General features: G+C 37.1%; 1 protein-coding gene across 1 annotated transcript in view; it reads right to left on the bottom strand.

The window, feature by feature from the left end:
* Positions 1-25,024, bottom strand: part of LOC150090395 (RNA helicase Mov10l1-like) — a 230,447-nt gene that overhangs the window by 148,377 nt on the left and 57,046 nt on the right. The window contains exons 6-7 of the mRNA XM_090390298.1: positions 15,917-16,057; positions 6,504-6,722 (exon numbers count right to left, since the gene is read on the bottom strand). Of these exons, the coding sequence (XP_090246424.1) occupies positions 6,504-6,722; positions 15,917-16,057 (360 nt within the window). The remainder of the gene's footprint in view (positions 1-6,503; positions 6,723-15,916; positions 16,058-25,024) is intronic.

Raw genomic sequence — 25,024 nt, 5'->3', positions numbered from 1 at the left:
TAAGTTTACTTGTGTCAGTAGTGTGGCTTCGTATTGAGTGCTTTGTCTGTTCTATTTTTCATTTTCGCTGCATCAGGACCACCGCTTTTCAATTCCCTGCATTGGCGGTCGATCTGGGGATCGGTTTGGCGGACTGATCTTGCGATCGTTTCGCCTTTGCGGTGATTTGTTTAGCGTTCGAAATGCAGCGATTCCCTGACCATTATTGGCCTTGTGGTCCTCTGTTGAGATGGGGCATAATGGTCAGTCTATTTTTACTTTTGGTTTCGTTTTGTTTTATTGCGAATGGTTTGAATTCTCTGTTTGGTGATATTTCACATAAATTTGGATCTGGCGCCTTTCGAGGGGGCGCCGCTAAATTTTATTTTATTGGCTTTAAATTTCAATGAATTATTATTCGTATAATTAGACCTTCTAAATTAATTTAGAGTTTCCGTTGCAATATTTTTATTCTTGTTACCTTTTCTTTTTCCCTCCCAGTTAAAATTGAAATTGGTTTATTTTTATTTTTGTTTCTTCGCTCTTGCCTTGCCGTATTGCTGGCATTGTATAACTTTATTATTTTAGATCTTATGTTAATTAATATGACTATGTTTCAAGCATCATGCAGGGGAATGTGCTTTTAGCTGCCTTTGATGTGTGCTTTGCCCTCTTTTATTTTATTTTATTAAGTAAAATTTCATATTCGACATTATTCAAATTTAACTATATATATATATATATATATATATATATATAACGACTTAATCGTAACAAATAATTAATACATAACTATAGTGGTGCACGTGATACGGAAGTTGTATAAAGGGAACTCGTAGAAAACACTAGATACCGAAAAAAATATATATATAACATAACTGTTTGGGATATAACTTAAGGATTTAATTTTTGTTTTGAATTTTATTGAATTAAATCAGAATCATGACTCTGACCAGAGCAGCAAAGCAAAAGGCTCAAGCTAATGGGAGTGCTGTGGTTCAGGGGAGAACTGAGGGGGGCAGTTGCCCTCTGAATCACAGTCTATTAAAATGCACTGTTTGCTTGATGTTTGCGGAGCAGTCGGGTACGGGACATGATACTGCCAAGGGGGATGTCTTTGTGTGTGCACGATGTAAGGAGTGCAAGGAAATCAGGCGACAACTCAGCGTTGTTATGGGCCTTTATGAGAGCTTGAAGGACAGGGTGGATGCCCTCGAAGGAAATAAATTGAGGGGCCCATCAAGCTCTCAGCTGCCCACATCAACGCCAGAGCTTGCACTTGGTCATCAGGCAACACAGAAGCAGCCCCCTAGGCAGAATGCGCTGGTCCCACAGGAACTAGTAGTTGTTGGTGACTCTATTGTCAGGGAAACGGGGAACATACTTTGTAAAAAGGATAGGTGGAATAGGACCAGGGTATGTCTGCCAGGGGCAAAGGTTGATGACGTTGTAGAGCGGATATCATCTTTTAAGGGCACAAAAGGTGATATAGTTGTACACGTTGGCACTAATGATATTAAGAGTAGGAGACCGGCGGAATTACTTAGCAAGTACAGGTCACTGTTGAAAAAAAGCCGTGAATTAGGGTTGAACTTGAAAGTGTCTGCAATTCTGCCCAGACACGATAGGAGGGAGTATATGATGAGAGCCTTGTCGATCAATTCGGCCCTGGAGGGATTGTGCAAGGCTCAAGGGGTAGAATTTTTTTCAGCCTGGACTGTACTTGTTAACAGGAGAGATTGCTTCTACAGGGATGGGATACACTTAAATAGAAAGGGTGCAAGAATTTTTGCTGATGCTGTCGAGGCAGTGTTAGGTGGGTCGGAAAACTGCTAGTTGGGGGGGATACAAGGACTAATAGATTAACAGTAGCCAGTGGCAGAGGTGGAAGTGATTCTTGCACTGCTTCTATTCAAATGAGCAGAAGTCTGAAAAACAAGATGCAGGATATTTCAGAGACTGCTGGTAGTCATTGCGGTACAAGTAAACACATGGGTTGTGTTAGGGTAGCTAAGAATAGAAACAGGTGCATGTATACCTGCGTGTACACCAATGCTAGGAGTTTGGTAAATAAATTCGATGAATTTGAGGTATTGCTCAAAACATCAAAGGCAGATATTGTTGGGATATCAGAGACGTGGTGTCACACAGATATAAGTAATGCGGAACTGGAATTTGGGGAATACAGTGTGTATAGAAAGGATATGCAGGACAGGAGGGGAGGAGGGGTTATGCTATTAATTAAGAAACACATAAAGTCCAAGGAAGTGAAGCCAGTCGACATCGATGGACAGGGCAGTGTCGAGTCAGTTTGGTGTGACATAAGCATAGGGAAATCAAAATTGAGAGTAGGAGTGTGCTATAGGCCTAATGACTCTGATGAGTATAATAAGATATTGTACAGGGAAATAGAGTGGGCCAGTAAATCAGAGAGTCTTATAATGGGGGACTTTAATTTCCCAGATATTGACTGGAATTTGTGGGTTGGTCACTCGCACACTAGCAAGGCTTTTGTGGATTTATTGGATGATTGTTTACTACATCAGCATGTTCGTGAGGCAACAAGAAGGAGCAATACTCTTGATCTGATTATCAGTAGTGATTCTTCATGCATTAAGAACCTGCAGATAAATGAACCACTAGGTGGCAGTGATCACAGTGTGTTGAAGTGGGATTTACTCAAGGAGGTAACTACCATCAGAGGTAAAGGGAAGGGTTTTTGTTTTCGTAAAGGCGACTATGATGGTCTGAGACAGTATTTAAATTCTATACAGTGGGACCAACTGATGATGTTACCAACAGCAAACTCAAAATGGGAAGCATTCAAGGAACTAATCTTGGAGGCTACCAGGCTTTACATACCAACTAAGAAATATTGTTCAAGGTTTAGGCCTAAATGGTTGTCAGATGAACTAATGAGACATGTGGCAGAGAAGAAAAATGCATGGGATACATACAAATTAATGGGTGACATGGAAGCCTATGATAGATATAAGTTGGTCTGTAACCAAGTCACAAAGGAGATTAGGCAGGCAAAGGCAGACTATGAAAAATCCTTGGCAAAGGATGGAAAGAAAAACAGAAAAGAGTTCTTTACATACTTGAACTCGAAAAGGAAAGGGATGAATCAGATTGGTCCACTGGATATTGATGGTTCAACAGTTGAGGATCCTGCTCAGGTGGCTAACAATCTAAACGAGTATTTTGCATCTACATTCACGCATGAGGAGTTATTCAGGAAGGAGAATGATGCAGGTAAAGTAAACATTGGCAGTGAGCTGGATGATTTTGTAATAACTGAGAGGAAAGTGGAGGAGAGATTGTTGAGGATAAACATAAAAAAGGCACCTGGGGTGGATGGGATCTATCCAGTTATATTAAAGGAGGCAGCAAAGGAAGTATGCAAACCCCTAGCCATAATTATGAGAGCTTCTTTGGACTCAGGGGAGGTACCCATAGACTGGAGATGTGCAAATGTAACCCCAATTCACAAAGGAGGATCAAAGGCTGACACAAGTAATTATAGACCTGTTAGTTTAACTTCTGTTCCAGGTAAATTAATGGAGGCACTGGTTAAAGAAGCACTGCAGGATCATCTACACAAGAATTCAGTTATAGCTCAGACGCAGCATGGTTTTGTTAAGGGCAGGTCTTGCCTGACCAATTTGATTGGATACTATGATGTAGTCACAAAAGAACTGGATGCAGGGAATAACTTTGATATTATATATTTGGATCTTAGAAAGGCTTTTGATACTGTTGCACATGGAAGACTGCTGCACAAATTGGAGCAGTGTGGCATTGGAGGCAAATTGCTGCTATGGATAAGGGGATGGTTGAGTGGCAGAAGACAGAGAGTGGTAATCAATGGACACTGCTCAACGTGGACTAATGTTATTAGTGGAGTTCCTCAAGGTTCAGTGTTGGGTCCGTTGTTGTTTTCGGTGTTTATGAATGATATTGATGATGGGATATCAAGTTTAATGTCCAAGTTTGCAGATGATACAAAGGTTGGCAGGGTCGTTAAGGACAATACTGACGCTATGCTGCTGCAACAGGATCTGGAAAGGTTGAACAGATGGGCTGAGAGGTGGCAAATGAGGTTTAACATCGACAAATGTAAAGTGCTGCATATGGGAAACAGTAACCCCAGAGCAACGTATCAACTCTGCGGTACTACATTGACAGTGGTGGAGAATGAAAAGGACCTGGGGGTAATTGTGCAGGCAGATATGAAGTTCTCTGAGCAGTGCAGACGAGCTGCAAGAGTAGCTCATGGTGTCTTGTCAATGATATACAGGAATTTTTCTAGCAGGGATAAGGAGGTGATTATTCCCTTGTATAAGGCAATGGTAAGGCCACATCTTGAGTACTGTATACAGGTCTGGAGGCCTCATTTCAAGAAGGATGTAGAGCTGCTGGAATGGGTACAGAGAAGGGCAACAAGATTAGTAAATGGAACAAAGGGTTGCTCTTACGAAGAAAGGCTTAAGTTTTGCAAATTACAGAGTTTGGAGACTATGCACCGGCGAGGTGATCTGATAGAGGTGTATAAGGCTTTGAATGGTTTGAGCATGCTCAATGCCAATGGGATTCTTCATCTTTCTCAGAATAATCACCTCAGAGGGCATAAATTCAAATTGAGGAAGGACGGATGTTGGATAGATGTGCGGAAATTTGCCTTTGGCCAGCGGGTGGTTGGTTGGTGGAACCGACTTCCATCACTTGTTGTTGAAGTTGATAGCCTAAACAAATTTAAAGCTCAACTGGACAGGTATTTCGAACGAACGGAGGGGTGAAATGGGAGTGGGTTTTTTTTTTTTTTTTTTTTTGGCTGATGCTGAATAAGCTTGCTTTCTTGCATCATATGCCTCTGCTAATGCTAATGCTAAGTGTAGTACCACACAGTTGGTACGTTTCTCTGGGGTTACTTCTACCCATATGTAGTACTTTGCATTTGTCAAGGTTAAACTTCAGTTGCCACTTCTTAGCCCATCTGCCCAAATTATCTAGATCCTGTTGCAGTAGTACACTGCCATTACTGTCATTAACAACCCTGCCAACCTTTGTATCATCTGCAAACTTCGACACTAAGCCTGATATTCCTTCATCAATATCATTGATAAATATACAAAACAACAGAGGACCCAACACTGAACCCTGTGGGACTCCACTAATAACATTAGTCCACGAAAAGCAGCACCCATTAATTACCACCCTCTGTCTTCTCCCACTGAACCATCCTTTTATCCATTGTAGCAGCTTACCCTTAATACCATTCTGCTCCAATTTGTACAATAGTCTTCCATGCGCAACAGTGTCAAAAGCTTTCCTGAAATCCAAATATATGATATCAAAATTATTTTTTGCATCCAGTTCCTTTGTAACCACATCATATTATCAGACTTTGTCAAATTTGTCAGACAAGACTTTCCCTTAACAAACCCATGCTGTGTCTGAATTATTGCTGCAGTCTTGTCTAGATGATCCTGCAATGCATCTTTAACCAGTGACTCCATTATTGTACCCAGAACAGAAGTTAAACTAACTGGTCTGTAATTACTCGTGTCACCCTTCGATCCCCCCTTTGTGAATTTGGGATACATTTGCGCATCTCCAGTCCGTGGGGACCTCCCCTGAGTCTAAGGATTCTCTCATGTATTCCTCCCCCTCCCCAACTCAAAAATATGAGTTTTCTGACCTGCCTAATGTTGGCTAACATAGCATCAACAAATATTCTATAACCTCTTCTATTTAAGTGCATCCCTTCCCTGTAGAAATTGTCTCTACTATGCTTACACAGACCATACTGAGAAAAATTCCACCACAAAAGCCTAAAATTCAATTCCGGACACTTTCAAATTTAATCCTTACATGTGGTTTTTCTCAATACCTGTTAAATAAATACTGAAATTGCTTATTCTTAATATTTTAAGTGAAACAAACATAACTTGCTGTTCTTTGAATATCTTGAGTAAAGGCAGCTTTTTCAATCCTGTTTCAAGGGGGCAACTAAATAAAAAATACCTATCAAAATACTGTATAGGTCCCACACATGCAATGGAAAATTTTTTTCGGATCACTTTGTACAAAGAGGAGTTCTAAATGGGTGGTGCTTCTAATCTGAATGGGAGATATTCTTTAAAAAAATGAACAGAAATAAAAATAGCCACATCAAAATGCCCAAGGATCCCTTATTTGTTCTGATTTTTTATGGTGCATTGCAACTTAGGCTATAATGCATCAAATCAACCAAGGATGAATAGAAATAAAAATAGCCACATCAAAATGCCAACGATCCCTTATTTGTTCTGATTTTTTATGGTGCATTGCAACTTAGGCTATAACGCATCAAATCAATTTAATGAAGTATGCATGTGTTCATGCATACTTCATTAAACACTTCCATATTTCAGATAACATTTAATAAATCACAATGAATTTAATCTGCTACAAATTACACACAGTAATATTCCAATTATGAAAATAATTTCATTATATAATTTAATCTGTTGCATTTATACCTTCCTTTACATATGATATTTACATATGCTGCAGTGCCTGGAGGGATTTCCAATGAGGTTTCTGTCTTACATTCCCCATTTTCAATGACATGGTTTGAAGGACTGTTTAGTATTTGGTTTTGAGAGGATAACTTTACATTACCAAGTGAAAATGGACAGTCATTGCTTGAAGCTTGCAGTCTGCATCTAAAAAATCTGCATGTTTTTTCTCCCAGGTTTCTGAAACAAATTATATTACATATTTATATTATTCAATTAATATACATTTTCAGAATTAAGAAGTTATCTGATTTCTATAACTTGATTAAATTCTATTATACATTAATCAGTCAATGGGCTTATTCTTTCTTGTAAAATGAGTTACTAGCATCGAGGCTATATCATGATTGCAAATTTCAGAAGCTCTTCATAACAGGTTAGTTTTTGAAATAATTTTGAGGTTTGTTTACTTAATGTACTAAACAGTAGTTAATAAAAAGTTTGAATTGATATGGTCACATAGATTAGCTTGTGGTTGCCCATATTTACTTTTATATACTATTAATCTCAAGATGATGGAAATATCTTGTGTGAAAATAGCTTCCGCCATATACAGCAGGCAGAAAACAATTCTGACTGCCATTTTCTCAGAAGTTCCAAGCTCTGGGGTGTGTAAGTGAAACTTGATGTTTCACTCACTCACACACACACACACACACACACACACACACACACACACACCAACCACACTACATTTAGATAACCAACAATTTTAATATAACACATATATACACACAAATTATTGAATGAAATAAATATATAAATATGTCCAAGTAACTTGGACATATGAATAAAAAAAAACATAAATGTATTTTCTATTCATATAATTCTCTGATATAATCCTACATCAGCTAAAACATTTTTAAATAAATGTACACACACACACACACACACACACACACACACACACACACACACAATGATTTTTCCTTCCTATTCATATAATTCCGCAACAATTGACACATACCCTCTCTCTCTCCTTTTGCTAATCTCCATTAATATTTTGTTTCCAACATAAATATTCTTCTGGGTCCTTCTTGCCTTCTTTATGGCCTTTCCACTCATTTGAGGTGGATATCAGGATGATTATGAAAAAAAGTTTGCTAGTCAAAATACAAGAAATTGCTCAAAGCGTTGTCTAGGTTTATAAAGTGTCTGGTGTTTGATATAAACAGGAACACACTTTAGTTTCAATCATACTTGAGACTTTTTTTTTTTCTGGATGGACTCTGAGTTGAGGTTTTCCAGCTGACAAAAATTCTGCATCTGCTTTCTCCTGGATATAAAACAATCTACCTTTACTCTGTAGTTTTCAAAAAAACAATCTACAGCTTTTACCACTGGAAATGCTGTTGCAATTTTATCTTCTTCTAGCCCTGTTCTTACATCACCAAAATTAACACGATGATTGCCAAATACGAGTTAACTCGTATTTGGCAATCTGGCCCAGGACGCAGCCTGAAAGTTAACTCGGACTGGTATGACTTGCCTCTCAGCCGCAGCTACGAGTATATTTGTAGCAAATACGTGCAACTGATGGACTGATGGCTTCTGGGATAAGAATGAAAAATCAACCACGGCATCAGAAAACAGAAAATTTATTCCCAAAAAAAAATATATTTTATTTACAAATACATAAAGAAAAGTGTATAACTAAAACTGATGGTTACGTGATAATATTATAGTGTTTATTTGTGATATTTCTTGAAACATTCCTCTACACCAGCAGTTCCCAACCTTTTTTGACTCGCGAATCTTTTTTTTTTTTTTTTTTTTTTTGATTTGGTAGTTGTTGGCGCATCGGCTTCTGTGGCCATATTGCACCTCCCAAGGTTTTTGCAGTACTTTGATCCAAGCCCGAGGCGGGAATCGAACCCGCGACCTTTGGGTTGCCGGGCAGGTACTTTACCCACTCGGCTAGCCCGGTCGGCCTACTCGCGAATCCCCTTTCAACGTAATATTTTTATCATGAACCCCTAGGCCTATATTCTCTGAAATCGTATAATAGTTCTGAATTTTTATTATAAAATATTTCTAGTACTACGTTTTTATAAGAGACATTGCGCAATAATAAAAATTATTATCAAGTTATTATTTATACTTTGTAAAGCAGTTATTAATCAGTCCAAACTAGATTTTGAACAGGTTAAGAGTAGAAAACTTGCTTCTTATCCAAATAGTAGCTGAGCATTCTGCTCTCTTGTCAAAGTTATTGGCCTCAATTTTTGCCCATCTCTGTTCCCACCTCTGTCAAAACCAGATGGTTCTGTTGTCATATCAGCCAAAGATAAAGCTAACCTGCTAGTACCCTATTTTTCTCCCAACGCATTTATTGATGATCTTGGTAAATCACCTCAAACCGTTTCTGGTACACTCCATTCAATGAATCCTGTGGTTTTCCGCCAAAAGGATGTTAATTGTTTTGGTGAATCTGATGCTACAAAAGCTCCAGGTTCTGATGGTATTTCTCTACTTCTCAAAACCTGTGACCCTGAACTTACTCCTGTTTTGTCTTTTTGTTTTGATTTCTTATTCAAAAGATATTTTTCCTTCTGCTTGGAAATTTGCTCATATCCAGCCAGTTCCTAAAAAGGGTGACAAATCCTTTCCAAAGTAATAGAGAAATCAATTAAATTCCAACTCTTAAACTATCTGGAAATCTTTCATCTGATCAACAATCGCCAGTATGGATTCCGTTAGTGTAGTCCCTGGGTTGAAGGCAGGCTGCTGTTTTTATTTATCTTCATTTATTGGATATCTGACTCTTGTAGGCTTTACAGTTGAGTTACCTCTTGCAATCAATGTTGTGATGATTTAGGAGGTAAAGGAATACATTGGGGAACATTCTGTCCATTTGAGGTTAGATTTGAATTGTTGGTTTCTTGAATTTTCCCTGTTGGGAGCACTATTATATTGGCTAAGTTTGGTGAATCCCATGCAGAAGTAATTAACTTTGCAAGAAGCATGACTCCAGAGTCATTGATCATCTGTTGCAGAAGCTTTGTTTTAAGTTTTCATAAAGCTGTTGCCTGAATATTGTATGGGGAAAATGAAGCTTACTATTGAGCCATCTAAGAACCCAATATTCTAGGGCAAGGAATTTCTTGTCCTAGGCAAGAAATTCCTTGCCCTAGAATATTGGGTTATATACATTTCATGCTTCTAGCAAAGTAATTAATTTTGCAAGAAGCATGACTCCAGAGTCATTGATCATCTGTTGCAGAAGCTTTGTTTTAAGTTTTCATAAAGCTGTTGCCTGGATATTGTATGGGGAAAATGACACTTACTATTGAGCCATCTAAGAACCCAATATTCTAGGGCAAGAAATTTCTTGACGGTTACTTGAGGAGCACCAGACCAGATTTTGGAAGTTTGTTGTTTGTTTGTTATTTGGTTTTTAGGAGCATTAGCAACTAAAGCCATATGCGGTGGTCATTCCTTGACCTTTCCGCATCCTCCGTATTTGGTGGTGACGGGCTCGAACCCCAGTCTAATCAAGAAGCGTGTGCTACGCACTGCTGCTCCTTCCCACCTGGCTACGGAGGCGCCTATTTCGGAAGTAGTAGTAGTGGCATATGATGCAAGAAAGCAAGTGTATGAGCTTATGCAGCATCAGCCAAAAAAAAAAAAAAAATCGCACCATTCCCTCCAAATGCCTGTCCAGTTCTCCTTAAATTTATTTAATCTATCAACTTCCACAACGACAGATGGAAGTTTGTTCCAGCAATTAACCACTCGCTGGCTAAAGGCAAATTTCTGAACATCTATTCTACATTTGTCTTTTCTTAATTTGAATTTATGCCCCCTTAGGTTCATAATCTGAACAAGTAAAAGGATCCCATCAGAATTCAGCATGCTCAATCCATTCAAGGCCTCATACACCTCAATCAGATCACCGCACAGGTGCCGTCTCCAGCCACTGCAATTTGCAGAACTTAAGCCTCTCTTGGTAAGAGGATCCCTTCATCACCTCGCCAATCTTGTTGCCCTTCTCTGTACATGCTCAAGCAAATCTACATCCTTCCTAAAATGAGGCCTCCAGACCTGTACACAGTACTCAAGGCATGGCCTGACCATTGCCTTATACAGAGGGACAATCACCTCCTTTTCCCTGCTAGCAAAATTCTTATATATCATTGACAAAACCCCATGTCCCATGACAGTATAGGACAGAATGAGAAAGAGAATCTCTGAACATGCTTAACTTTTTTTTTTTGTGTTGAATCGTTGCTGTTTCTTGTTTGATTAACCTTTTTGCTTTTAGAATTTTTTGAGCAACATATAAAGTGGGCATTAAAGGAGAGATTTTTATCCAAAACAACTCCAAGGTTTTTCTGATAGACATTTGGGATTGGGACATTTGCAATTTTTATTTCTATGTGGTTGGATTGTTTCTGAAGGGAATAAGTAATCTGAGCAGATTTGCTTGCATTTATAGTCAGATTGGGATCTTTTAGATACTTGAAGATTTTACAAATCTGTAAATATTCATCATAGATAACTTTGCGAATGTAATTGGGTATCCAGTTTTCTCTCTGACCGCTCACTGCAGGTGATGGTAGACAGCTCTCTGTCTTCTAACTTCTCCACTAATTGTGGTATTCCTCAAGGTTCAGTTCTATCTCCTACTCTTTTCCTCGTATATTAATGACCTTCTTCCATTGACTGGAAATCCCATCCATAGTTTTGCTGAGGATACCACATTGCATTCCACCTTCCAGTTTGAGAAACCTTGTCCTGCTGAAACAGCTTCAACTTCTCGAGTATCCACTACCAAATCCTTAAATGCTGATCTCCAGGTAATTCTCCAGTGGGGCAAAGAGAACTTAATTTCATTCCTTCAAAAACTCAGTTCTGTCTTATATCTCGCAAAAAGGATTTCTCTGCTCAACTTCGATGACGCTCCGATTTCTAAGCAAGATCTTGGGGATTACCCTGACCTCTAATCTCTCTCTCTCTCTCTCTCTCTCTCTCTCTTTCTCTTAGCATAGAGCATATTACAAATATTGCTTCCTCTGCATCTAAAAAACTGGGTTTTCTCTTTCGCTCTCAGCATTACTTTTCTTCCAAACAGTTGTTGACTCTGTAAAAATTGCAAATCTGGCCTACCAAAGAATATTGTTCCCACACCTGGAGCGGTGCCCCCAAAACCTCTCTCAGGCTTCTAGATTCCATTCAGAAGAGGGCAGTTAAGTTAATTAATGTCTCATCTCTAACAGAGTCTCTCCACTCTGTCTCACAGACTTTGTGTTTCTGCTGCCATGCCTTTCCTACAGATACTTGCACCGGAACTGCTCTTCTGAATTGGCTTCTATAATTCCCACTGTCTCTTTCAAAGCAGTCCAAACACGTGCCGAAATCAGTCAACATCCTTTTACTGTCCAACTTCAAGCTATCTTTTACTGACCACCGCATATCCCCGGAACAATATGGCCTTAGTTGCTAATGCTCCTAAAAACCAAACAACAAACTTCAAACTCACAGAACCAACTTTTCTTCTTCCTTATTTATTCACTCAATTTCTCTTTTATGGAACAACCTTCCTTCATACGCATTTCCTGAAAATTACAATGTACAAAGTTCAAGTCTAATGTCAACAAGTATCTTTTTTTCATCTTTTCAATCTTCAACCCATGCACGGTACTAAGTACTTTTGTTTCTAAAAAAAAAAAAAAAAAAAGACCTACTATACATAACAATGGTCATTGAGAATGAAAAAAAATTTAGTATGGAAAGCATTTATTTAACATGGTATACTGTAAGATAGTAAACTAATTATAAGGAATTGTGGAAGATGTGGTTTCTTTCTTTGCCATTCTTTACTCTTTATTTAATTTTATTTTACTTTATTGTTTATTATTAATTATATTTTACAGTTTACAATAATATACCTATGTAAATCTAAGCACGCCATTACAGAATTTTCAGTGCGAATCCCCTGGGGATTTGCAAACCACCGGTTGGGAATCGCTGCTCTACACAAAGAGCAAGCTTTTCTTGGCACACTGGACAATAATAGCATGTTTCTTGGCATTTTTTATTTCTGGTACATACTCAACACGGCTTAGTTGGGCGTGCTTTTTTTTTCAGTTGGCGGTATTGCCTCTAAATAATGTTGTTGTTGTTTGGTTTTTAGGAGCATTAGCAACTAAGGCCATATTGCTCTGGGGATATGTGGTGGTCATTCCCTGACTTTTCCGCATCCTCCATATTTGGTGGTCACGGGCTTGAACCCGGGTCAAGAAGTGTGTGCTATGCACTGCTGCTCCTGCCCACCTGGCTACGGAGGCACCTCTCAATAATGAATGTCGCATTTTGACCTAATCTTCTTTGAAAAATTTAGAATTTTTTCTCCAATCAAAGATTCAATGAATGTTTCTCTGAATTTTAAAGATTTTATGGTGGAATCTGTAACTTGATAGAAAAGGATGTATGCATTATGTATATATATTTCCGAAATATGTAATGCAATTTTTTTCGGCCATCTGATGGTTTTTCTTAGCGCTGAATAAGATGAGAGCATTTGATCCGATCGATCTATGCCGGACATTCTGCTATTGTAATCTCGAATTATGTTGGGTTTTATCAAAATTTTTCCATTCTGGTTACGTACCTTGACCATTTCAACAACGTGTTTGTTAGAAATAGTGAGAACTTCTCTTTTATCCCTCCACCTACAAACTACAACAGGGTCATTTCATTGCCATGCAGTTTCTCCTTTCTTCAATTTTCTCATCACCAGATCTTTTGGATTTTCTTTTCTGTTGGTGCGCAATGTTCCATATACATAAGTTTTTTGAGCAGACAACAATTTTGTCAGAACAACAGAATTATAAAAATTGTCCATATACACTACATATCCCTTGTCTAAGTAGTCCTCAAGAAAGTATAGCACAACTTCAGCAGTATGACCTATGTTTTGTTCAGTTTCTTCTGATTTACCTGAGTAACTTTTTATTTCCATAACAAGGCCGTTGGACTTGCACAGTTTGTAAAGTTTGATTTCGTATTTGTGCTTTTTATTTTTTATGTACTGGCGGAAATTCAGTCCCCCACGCCACAACATCATTAACTCGTCAATACAGATGTTTTTATCTGGTACGTAAATATTGCACATAACATTATTGAAATGGTTCAAAATCGGTCTTACCTTGTATAGCCTGTCAGCAAATTGTAATGAGTTATCTGTGAAGTGAAAATATCGTAATATCAACTGGAATCTATTTCAATTCATAAAAGATTGCCAAAATATAACATTGTAGAATGCACTTGTACTCCAGTAATGCTCTATTGAAGGAAAAGAACAAGGACCCATTTGTAACAAAAGTCCAAGAAACACTTTCATTTCTGAAATGTCAATGTCCTTCCATTTTGACGACCTGGCATATTTTTGCAATTGTCCACATTTTTCAATTTCTTGCCTAGCATATAAATTAGTTTCTTCCACTAATAATGTAAGAAATTCATCCAAAAAATATAGCTCTACCAATTTTTGTACACTAAGATCTGTTGTGTCCATTTTCAAACCAACGTTCTCTTCAAAAATAAATTTTGGAGGATCTTGTGCTATCTCATTCCACAAATTATTATCATTATTTTTATGTACTTGCCTGTGGAGAATTAGGATTATCTTCAGGCTGGGGGCTGGCTTCACCTTCGCTATCCTCTTCTCACTGAATCATTAGAAGGTTCATAATTGTCACTGTCGGAACCAGAACCATACGGCTCGCCAAAAATCTCTTCAAATTCCGAGTCACTCATTTATTAGCATACAGCTCAAGCTCTTCTTCGGTCAGTGGTCTCTTCTTATCCATGTTTTAGGTTCTTTTGTTTGTTTGTTTTTTAGAAACAAGTAACAAATTACTAAATACAATATACATACACGGTACAGTCTGTGTCACTACTACGGATTTGCGCACAGCGCTGACTCATATATGCCGAATTCTACAGGTAACAATACATCTCAAGTTAACTCGTAGTTGGCTGCCACGAGGAATTTTCTATTACACATGCCCTCTATGAGATAATTTGAGAAGCTTTTTTTACAACAATAAGCTTTTTTTAGGAGTTTTGGTGATGAATATATATTATAATTTGCATTTTGAATAATTTACTATGCCTAACTCAGATTGGCGTGGGGGACCTGTTCACCCAAATAAGCCGTAGCAGTCAACGTGTTAATATCCTTTTCACTAATGTTATTACACATTTCAACACTTTGTATTTGAAACCATCTAAATAAATAAGAATACTTTCACCATTTAACAGATTTTTTTAAGTAATTACTACTGTATACTTTGCTTTACTTCATTCCAAATTGTTAATAAACTATGCAAATGGCAAAGTTTATTAACAATTACAATTTATATCACATGTGAATTTAGCTGTAAACTGCAGCTGGATCATGCTTACATGGGGTGCTGCTGCTACCTTAAAGATAGCAATAGCTCCCCATAAGCATAATCCTGTTGCAATTTTCAGCAAAATTCCCAATTGGCATAAAGTGTTAGTTGTAATTGTTAATCACTGGTTGATTACACCACATATGTCTTAATTTTTTCAAATATTTATAATCTGTATATTTTATGTTATAATTTTAATATTAGCCATAATCTTTTCTTCTCTTATCAGAATCATCAAAAAAACTAAGCATTCTTAAGCTGTTTCCTTTGCTATGATCTTCATTATTAAGGATGTGACAAGAAAAGGCCCTTGATATCACTATCACTGCTTGATAAAATTTCATTGGAAATTTTATCAAGCAATGATAAACAAACAATAAAATCAAGCAAACGATAAAATGCTTAATGCCTTCATTTTCATTTAAATTTTCATTTTAAATGACTTCATTTCCTTTACAATGTCACCATTCACCATTCTGAAAAAATTTTGCATAAATAAAATACAAACATAAAAAGAAAGGCAGTACAAATTATAAAAGTTCTACTGTATTAAAGAACTCATCTATTTCATCTTTTTAAGCTTTCAACTAAGCCATATGAACAGATAAATATCAACATCCAACTTTCTACCTTAAAAATTTCATCCATATAACTACTGGATAAAGTGCTTCACAGACAATTGAACTTTTTTTCCAAACTAGCTCTAAAAGCTATTACATACACTTATTTTGCACTCTGACTTCCAGAAAATTAACTAATTATTGCCTGATGCATGCCTGTATTCATTGTCTTGTTTTCTGTGATACCTGCTATTCTACTCCCATACTGACCTAGTTCTTTGCTAATGCATTCTTTATGTATAAACGGGTACTTACCAAATTTAATAGGGTAAAACACTTAATCCAGTTTTATAGCTAAAAAGATTTGCATATAATTATTCTTAATATTGAAGCTTATAAAAGGGTATGTTACCTCAACCAAACAGTGATATATTTTTCATCTCCTAAGTGAAGAACCTTGAAATCCAACTGTTCAGTAATGCTAATGCCCTCTTTATCAGAAATAAGATCCTGCAAGAAGCTTTTTGAAGTTGGCGATGAAAGGGTACTTATCCTAGAATTTAGAAAACGTTATCAATATAAGCTTTGCACAAATATTGTTCATACCAGTTGCTAGTAATGAAGTGTAATGAAAAAATAAATTTATGAAGAAACTTATAAAAATAAATTAATCTGCTGATAAAAGGATGTTGCCATTTTTTAGTTTCAAACAGAAGGAAACATTAGTTATTTTATTTTAAAAGTAAAATTACTGTTTACTCCGCATAAATGGAAAACAAATATGCTGTAGGTAGAACCCTTTAATAAGGTAAACTAAAGCAAATACAAACAAATTAAAACAGAGGCTTTCAAGTCAAAGAGACTGTTCATCAGTTGAATATACGTTAGCACGAAAACAAAGAATGCCTGTTTGTGGCCATGTGAGGCAAAAAAAGTGTGGCATGAGAGCAAGCAACAATGAATATGTGTTGGCATGAAAACAAAGAATGCCCGTTTGTGGTCATGTGAGGCAAACAAAGTGTGGCATGAGGGCAAGCAACAATTACTGGTTGGAGCTAGACATTTGTAGCCGTGACTGCAAACATGGGATGCGTGGCAACGTTCATCACACTGGAGGATAACCACCTACATAATAGGATAAATACATGCTTCTTTATTGTGGTTAAAAGCACCATGGCAACCTGCTATGTGAAGTGATTCTAGCCACAATCGTTCGTGGTAATTTCGCGAGTGGTCGATGACTTTGATGTCTCAGCGTGGGTCAAGATCATGCTGAGATGACCAATAATGCTCTTTGACTGCCGAGTGCTCTGAATCAGCAGACCAGTTTTCTGCTAGATTCCCCAATGTAACAACCAATGCAGTCACGGCAGGAAATGCGATATACCGAGCCGCTCCGTAACAGGAGGGGATCGGTGTTTTTACTCTAGAGAGGAGGGATTACAGTTTTCTGCCAGGTAGTTGTAAACATTTTACCCAGTGGGTGCGTAGAATTTTAGAGAGGCATTGCGACACGCCAGGGGGTAAAGGCAGTCGAGATTGTGTCATCATTGCTGGAGGCCCTAGGCAGGGGTGGCGAACCTTTTTAAGGGTGCATGCCAAAACTGGCTAAATCTTTTAAAAAACTACCCACGCATTCTGCTTGGAATTTTGCAAAGTACAGTAGAATGTCAATTATCCGAACCCCCATCCCCAAAATTACAGTATCTACTTTTAGTGCAGTGGTTGTTATATTGAAATATATTACTCCTGCCACTTAATGCATTTGAAGGCCCACTCATGCGGAGGTCTTCACTGGCATGGTGTGAGCAACTGTCTGAATGCAGTTCTACGGAGATATTGCTATTAAAAAAAATTATTATTAGGATGGGAGGAGACCTCGCCGCAAACAAAAGAATTTTGCACGGTTCAAAGAAAAATTTAAGATTACATATTTTAAAAAATAAACCTTCCCAAGATTCATTATACTTTTATTTGTGCGAAATTACTTATGTTTGTTTATGTAAAAAAAAAAAGTGTGGTTTATAGTTGAAACCATGTAAAACAATTAGGTAAGTTCAAAATTAATATAATATACATTGTTTCTTCAAAATGTTTTGGTTATTATTTACAAACCATTTCCTAAATCAATTATTGTTTATAATACTTCATATTTAAAAATACCTTGCGTACAATAATTTAATTGTACGCCTAATTACACTTTGTCTCATATAAACTGGGTATTCTCATGCATGTCTGATTATCTAAACTATTTGATTAACTGAACCAACTTTGGTCCCAATTAGTTCGGATAATCGATGTTGTACTGTATTGTTATTTTTCTCATACACGTTTTACTTGACAAAAGCGTAACAAAAAAAAAAAAAAAAATAAATAAATAAATAATTAAATAAAAGACATTATTTCAAAGATGCTTTAAATAAATGTATTAAAATAAAATCCTTCATAACAAAAATGTAACAGACAAAAGTTTCAGGAATGGATTTCCAAACTTTTAATACCTCATTTTCTGCAGTTATCTTTGCTAATTCCATCACTAATCATTCCCTTTCAATATTTTCTAAATCAGCTCTGAGATCGATAAATCTTTGCCTCCAAATTGAGCTGCTCTGAAAATCAATCAATCAATTACACATCTCAAAATCATCCAGATCAATCCACTGAAACAATTTCAGGTTCAGTTTGGCTAGTTTTATATGGTTTGCAAACTTAATGAATTTTGCAGTTTCTTCAAATTCTTCCAACTTGACAAATTTTCAAGAAAACTGTTCAATGGTTGACTAAATTTTTTGGTACGCTCTGAATTCTGCATGCCCAAAAAATTTGTATGGTGCCCCTTTGGGCAAGCGTGCCGTAGATTTGCCATCCCTGACCTAGGATGTGCCATGAACTCACGGGCCTGCAGATCACATTTGTCTAGGGCACAGGTAGGGTAGCCACATTTGGACAGATCCGTCTCTACTCTCATAACATCTTTCGTCCATACAACTGGAATGGGTCCAGGCACAGGCAAAAAGGACATGTGCAGTACTGAGAAACTGGCTGTGGGTGTGTGCCAATCTATTGTTGGTGAATTGGCTAGCACACACTGGTTTACGGTAGACTGAGATTCTTAAATGTGTGCTCTCATGCTGAGCTAGAACATCCAGAAAGGAGAGGGCACTGTCCGACTCCAATTTGATGGTGAACTGGATAAAGGGCGACAGAGAGTTTGAGGTGTTGTAGAAGTCAGTCTTCCAAGCCCTGGGAGGTGATTACAAACACATTATCGACGTAACGATACCAGAAGGTGATTTGATCTGGTAAGTTTGAGAATGCGTGGCCGTCCAGCTCTTCCATGACAATATTTGCCGTGACAAAGCTGACAAGGGCATCAATGGCCGTGCCATCGATCTGTCTAAACAGGGAGTCACCAAACATGACCACACCACCAGTCAAACACAAGCCGAGAGCAGTACAAATTTTTTCAGTGGATAGTGAGGTTCTATTGGGCAGGGTGGGGTCGCTGTCCAATAGCTGTCTGGTGCATGTGATAGCTTGTTGAACTGGGACCGAAGTGAACAAAGACAACATCAAACGAGGCCATGACTTGGTCTTCAGAGATGGTAAGGTTTGAAATCAGGAGTGAGAACTCCCCACTGTTCAAGACTGTATGGTTGGTTTGCCTACAAGAGGTGATAGCAGTCCGGCAACAAACTTCGATAGTTCATACGTCGGGGAATTGCAACAAGGGACAATTAGTTGCAAGGGGACGCCTGGCTTATATACTTTTGACAGTCTTGAACGCCTTTATCCCCTATTATCCTGGCATGTTGCAACACCTGTCTAAAATCCTACACACCCACCGGGTAAAATGTTTACAAATACCTGGCAGAAAACTGCGATCCTTCCTCTCGAGAGTAAAAACACCGATCTCCTCCTGTTACGAAGTGGCTCGATGTATCGCATTTCCTGCTGCGACTCCGCTGGTCGTCACATTGGGGAATCTAGCAGCAGACTCCGAGAATGGATCTCAGAGTATGAGAGGGTAATACGGTCTGCTGATTCAGAGCATTCTGCAGTCGCAGAGCATTACTGGTCATCTGAGCACGATCTTGACCCACGCCGAGACATCAAAGTTATCGACCACTCGCAAAATTACCACAAAAGATTGTGGCTAGAACCACTCCATATATCAGGTTGCCATGATGCTTTTAACTGCAATAAAGGAGCACGTATTCATCCTGTTATGTAGGCAGTTATTCTCTAGTGTGATGAATGTCGGCATGCACCCCAAGTATGTGCTTTGCAATCACAGCTACAAACGTCTAGCTCCAACCAGTAATTGTTGCTTGCCCTCATGCCACACTTTGTTTACCTCACATGACCATGATTGGGCATTCTTTGTTTTCGTACTAACGTATATTCAGCTGATGAAGAGTCTCTTTGAGTTGAAAGCTTCTGTTTTAATTTGTTTGTTTCACTTAAGTTTACCTTATCCGGAGTAAACAGTAATTTTACCTTTATCATGAATACCGGATTCCAAGGCCTTTTTCATGAGGATGGATGGACAGATAACTGCACATGGCAAAAACAATGGGCACTTTATGCATATATGTTAATGTGCCTAAAACTATGAACAAATAATACTGGGTATATTTTTTATACAGATGAATAAAAAATATACTAGAAACTTTCAGAAGCACATGCTACTTTTCTTAGCTAAAAACTCTGAGACCACCACAGTGAGTAGATAAATGCAGGAGAGGGTTGTGGGAGGGTTCAAGAATGCAGGGACAAATGGAAATGCATAAAAAGTATAATTCCCATGAGAGGGTTAAACAATCAAGATCCAACACATGGGTAAAAAGGAGTATTCACCATTGATAATGCTCACTAATCCTCCCCCACAAAAAATAAATATATTGGTGGTTGGCATATAATATAACAGTTACTAGGGTGGGTGAATCCAATTACTTTAATTTCTGTTGAGATAAAATCTAATTTACTGGAGGACAACAGCTTTTAACCAATGATGGTGTTGTGTATTACAGTATTTAGCTGACCTAGTTGGATACTGCAGCATTCATTTAATCATATAACAATTAATTATGCCTAGTGTCCACAAACCTTTTACAAAACTAAAACATTATTGTGTGAATAGGAAACATGATACAAATCTGAAACTGCTTCCAAGTAATAGAGGATATCTTCAAGTTTTTATTCACCAACTAGAAAATGTGTGCACTGCAGCAGATGGCAGCATAATCACAAATTTTAATCATTGTGGAATTTGGCCTTTTGCACAATGAGTTGCTGCAAAGTGTACAGATCCTTCTTCTCTAGAGAGACTACAACCACAGGCATCATATATCTGAACACAATGTCTCCTGGGAAGCAAACTGGAAAAGGAAGACCAATTTTGTGGTCTCAACAATTCCTGATTTGAATCCCTTAAATTTTACTCACTGAGGATTTGTGAAAGACCGGGTGTATGGTCCACTTATGATAGAAATCACTGTGGAAATTAAACAATCTATGATGCAATCAGCCACATTGGCAGAGATATGTTGTGCTGAGAATAGGAGGAATTAGGTTACAGGTGGAACATCCACAGATGGAACACACCCGAATCAAGATCGATAACATATGGAACATCATCATTGTCAAATTTTCCCATCATCTTCCTGTTTTTGTTGAAATAAAAGTGAGGTCAAGGAAATGCCTGCATGATGTAAGAGAAAAAAGTGCCTGTGAAGTCCATGTCCCTTCTGCTTCTGGCTCTTGTACTCTCTCTCTCTCTCTCTCTCTCTCTCTCTCAGGGTAATTCAGAAATTTTTTTTTTTGCTATAAATTTCGCTATAATTAGCCATACGGTGCAAGGAAGCCTGAGGCTTATGATAATAATAAGGGAGTGCTACTAATGCAAAGCCAACTCAGTGTATAACATGATCTTAACTTTCTTCTTCCCCAGTGTTACGATCTCAGGAAGTAAACTGAAGATCAACCACATGCTACCAATGTTATACAAATCATTACCAAATCAAAATCAAATAGAAGAAATAAAATGCTTAGCCTTCTTTTTGTGAATATTAGGCACTTCTTTAAAACTCAACTTGAGTCTACTTTTGAATCTGATCACTTAGCTGTTACCTACACTTTTGATATTCAGAAGATTAAGTCCATATTTCCCCGCAGTAAATATTGTCAAATCAATTTCACTGAAAATCTATTGTCCTTCTCCTCCTTCCTAAGACTTAATGCTGATGCTGCATTAGTTTTAAAATTATTTCTATGGTACATGTTATTAAGTTGAACCAAATGAACAGGCATCTTGATTTCTTTCAAATTGGTTAAACTGCACTGCCAAAAATGCTGTAAGTATGATATCCAAGATCTCTCAGCTTTCTTCAAGTACTAATAGGAGGCAGAATTTATCAATGCACTTAAGAGAAAACAGACCTCTCTATCAACTAAAAACAGAGAACACTATTGCCCCCAAGACATTATTCAACAGAACACTGTAAGAGTAGATTTTTTGACTGAAAATTAATGCTTATTGCAAAGATGGGACTTCCCATGCAAAAAAAAAATTCTACTAAATGCAGCATCTCTATACCTTGAACCCCCCAACCTTAATAACTGATTTGAATGTAGTTGTTATTTGAATGCTAGTAAATGTGAACACAATGCTGTTCATATCAAAAATCATTTCTGATATCTTCAAGCTAGCAAAGTTTGCATTTGACAAAGAAAAAAATGTCTAAAATTAATAAATTGCTGCTATCTAACACTACAGGACCAGATTCAACTCAAATTTTTGTCATCAAGATTTTCAAGCACCTTCAAAATATTTTTAACAGATATTTAAAACCAAATTATTATTTTTCTAATAGCTGGTCAGTGTATTAATATTTTTCCCATTCCTACAGTGGTCAATGCTGCTCAACTAAAAGATTAGTGGATGTTTTAGTGGCTTATGAAAACAATTCTGCTCCCATAAATTACAAATCTTTTCAAATTCTGTAACATAAATTCATTAGAAAAGCACTTCTGCCATCACAAACCTTTATTGCCACCGAATCCATGCACACTAGATTCCAGTTGGGCATTACAGTGGACCCCCACTTTACAACTGGTTCACTATATGATAAAATCACTTTACGATGGACTCTCTATAATAAAATACTGTTCACCATATGATATGTGGTAAGCACTGGTCATTGTGATCACGTTTGCGAAATGAATTTAATTCTATTTAAATGGTGATTCTAATAAGTGAAAATAGGAGGAATATTATCCACAGGCTATAAAAGTAAAGATCACAAATTTACACTTTATTACATTACCAATTAACGAAATTAAATGATACGTGAAAATCGGAAGAATATTTTCCTTTCCACAGGTTAGCAAAATAAAAATAAATGTATATAGCTTAATGTATATAGCTTAATTAATACATACTAACTAGTTGATATTATATTTCTGTTCACTGACATTTGGGGGGGGTTGTAAAATTTAAAACAGCAAAAAAGATAAGCAATCAATAACAAAGAACACTGCATGCACAAATTGCAACTAACAGAATACACGCAAGGGGGATAAGGAGTAACCAGTTTAAGAAGCTTAAAAAATAGGAATGAAGAGAGGATTCTGAAAATTTATTTATGTTTTTTGTTTATATGATTGAAGATTTCATGGAAGGGGAAACACATTTCACCATAATAATGTAAAAACCCACAGAATTCCAGCTATCGGTATTATCGCAAATGCAATAAGATCGAGTTTACTATCCATTTAGAATAGATTGCACTAACAGAAAAGCCCAATAAACCGGAAACTGCAAATTTTTTTTTATTGTTTTACGGTTGTGACCCCCAGAAATGTGCTTTAAAAATATATCACGAAGGTGTTCAAAATTGATTTTTACAGCCAACCATTGATAATGACGAAAGTGTAGTCATTTTATTGATTTGGATTGGTTTTTGGAAATTTGATTCTATAAAGCAGCTGATTCTACTAACCAGTGATCATGTTAACTGGTGCTTACTTATTTTATTTTACAATGGGCTTACAATTGACTCCGATTGGATCATGTGGTCCCTCTCAGCCAATAGTAGTGTTAGTAAATGTGTTGGCTGTGTGTTTTGTTTTTGCATTCTTTAGTTGCAGTAATTTTTTGTGTTGTGCTTTAATCAATATATTAGTTTTAACCAATTTTTTTAATCAATATGTACAATTTCCATGATAAAAATCATCTGTCAGAGAGATAAATAGCTTAGTTATATAGGGAAATTTTCAACTTCTGAGGTCTTGGAATGAATTACCAAAAAACAATGTGTTATTGGCTTCGCATCACAATATTTTCATGATACGATGGTGTCTTTGGAACGGATTAAGAAGTAGTGCCCGTTGATCTACACAGCAGATCCAGTCGCCTGTTTTGGCTGAAGCGCTGATCGGGCAGCGTTCTGGGTTTGAATTTCATTCAACTCTTCCTTGAATTTCTGCAGACAAGGATTGTAACATCATCTGCATAGGCAATCGTCTTTGTTCTCTCAAATTTCTTGGTGAGCCATGAATCAAACTTAATATTGTAAAGCGGGGGTCCACTGTACTTATCTGGCCTTTCATCTGCATTTCATGCTGTGTTAGATATTCAAAATTCAATACTCTTCTCCCTGGAATCTCTGAAGACATTCTCACTTTTATCTCACATTCACTTTACAAAAGAACCTTGATCCTTTCTAATTTTTTTTGATCGTTTCATCCTGTTTCAGTTTCCACGAGCAATCCCAAGGTGGAACCTTAACTACCATTATATTCTTGGTCCTCATTCCTCCTCTCTTACAAATGATGATTTAAAATGGTGATAACTGAAAAATTTGGTTCATGTCTTGATCTGCTGAAAAAAGCTTGAGAAAACAATGTCACAGTCAACAATTATCTGGTGATGCTTAAATACTATTGTAGTCAATTTGAACTTATCATCAATCCTTTCGATTGTTATTGTTATTATTTGGTTTTTAGGAGCATTAGCAACTAAGGCTATATTGTTCCGCAATCCTTTTGAATAAGAACGTATGTCCATAACAAGAAAGAAGCTACCCTATACATTTTGTTTTTGGGTAGCAGATTATGGTAGTAAATTGTCAAAAAGACCTTGGTGTTGTGTTTGACTTAACGCTTTAATTTAAAACACATCTTATGAATGTCAAGCTAAAACTATAAAAAAACATCTGTCTATTAAAACAACAGAAAAAACTAGATTTAAACAAACTAGAGTTTTATTTGAACATTGAGGTAATATTACTTGAATCTATCTGCCAATGAAACTAGGATTAAGTGAGGTTTTACACTTGAGTAATAGAATAGCAACTCAAAATACTGTAAAGTAGGTGACGTTTCAAGATTCTTACTTAACCCCACAATCAGATCGTAAATGCTATGGGGGTGAGGGGGAAATAGAAGAACATTTCGAAACTATATAAAATTGATAGATAATTAATCAGAAGTAATTACAACTAAAAATCTTTAATTT

Source organism: Mastigoproctus giganteus, chromosome 2 (genome assembly GCF_048544385.1).
Source record: "Mastigoproctus giganteus isolate SK-2022 chromosome 2, ASM4854438v1, whole genome shotgun sequence".
NCBI classification, from domain to species: domain Eukaryota; kingdom Metazoa; phylum Arthropoda; class Arachnida; order Uropygi; family Thelyphonidae; genus Mastigoproctus; species Mastigoproctus giganteus.
This window is presented reverse-complemented; position numbering and strand designations above follow the sequence as displayed.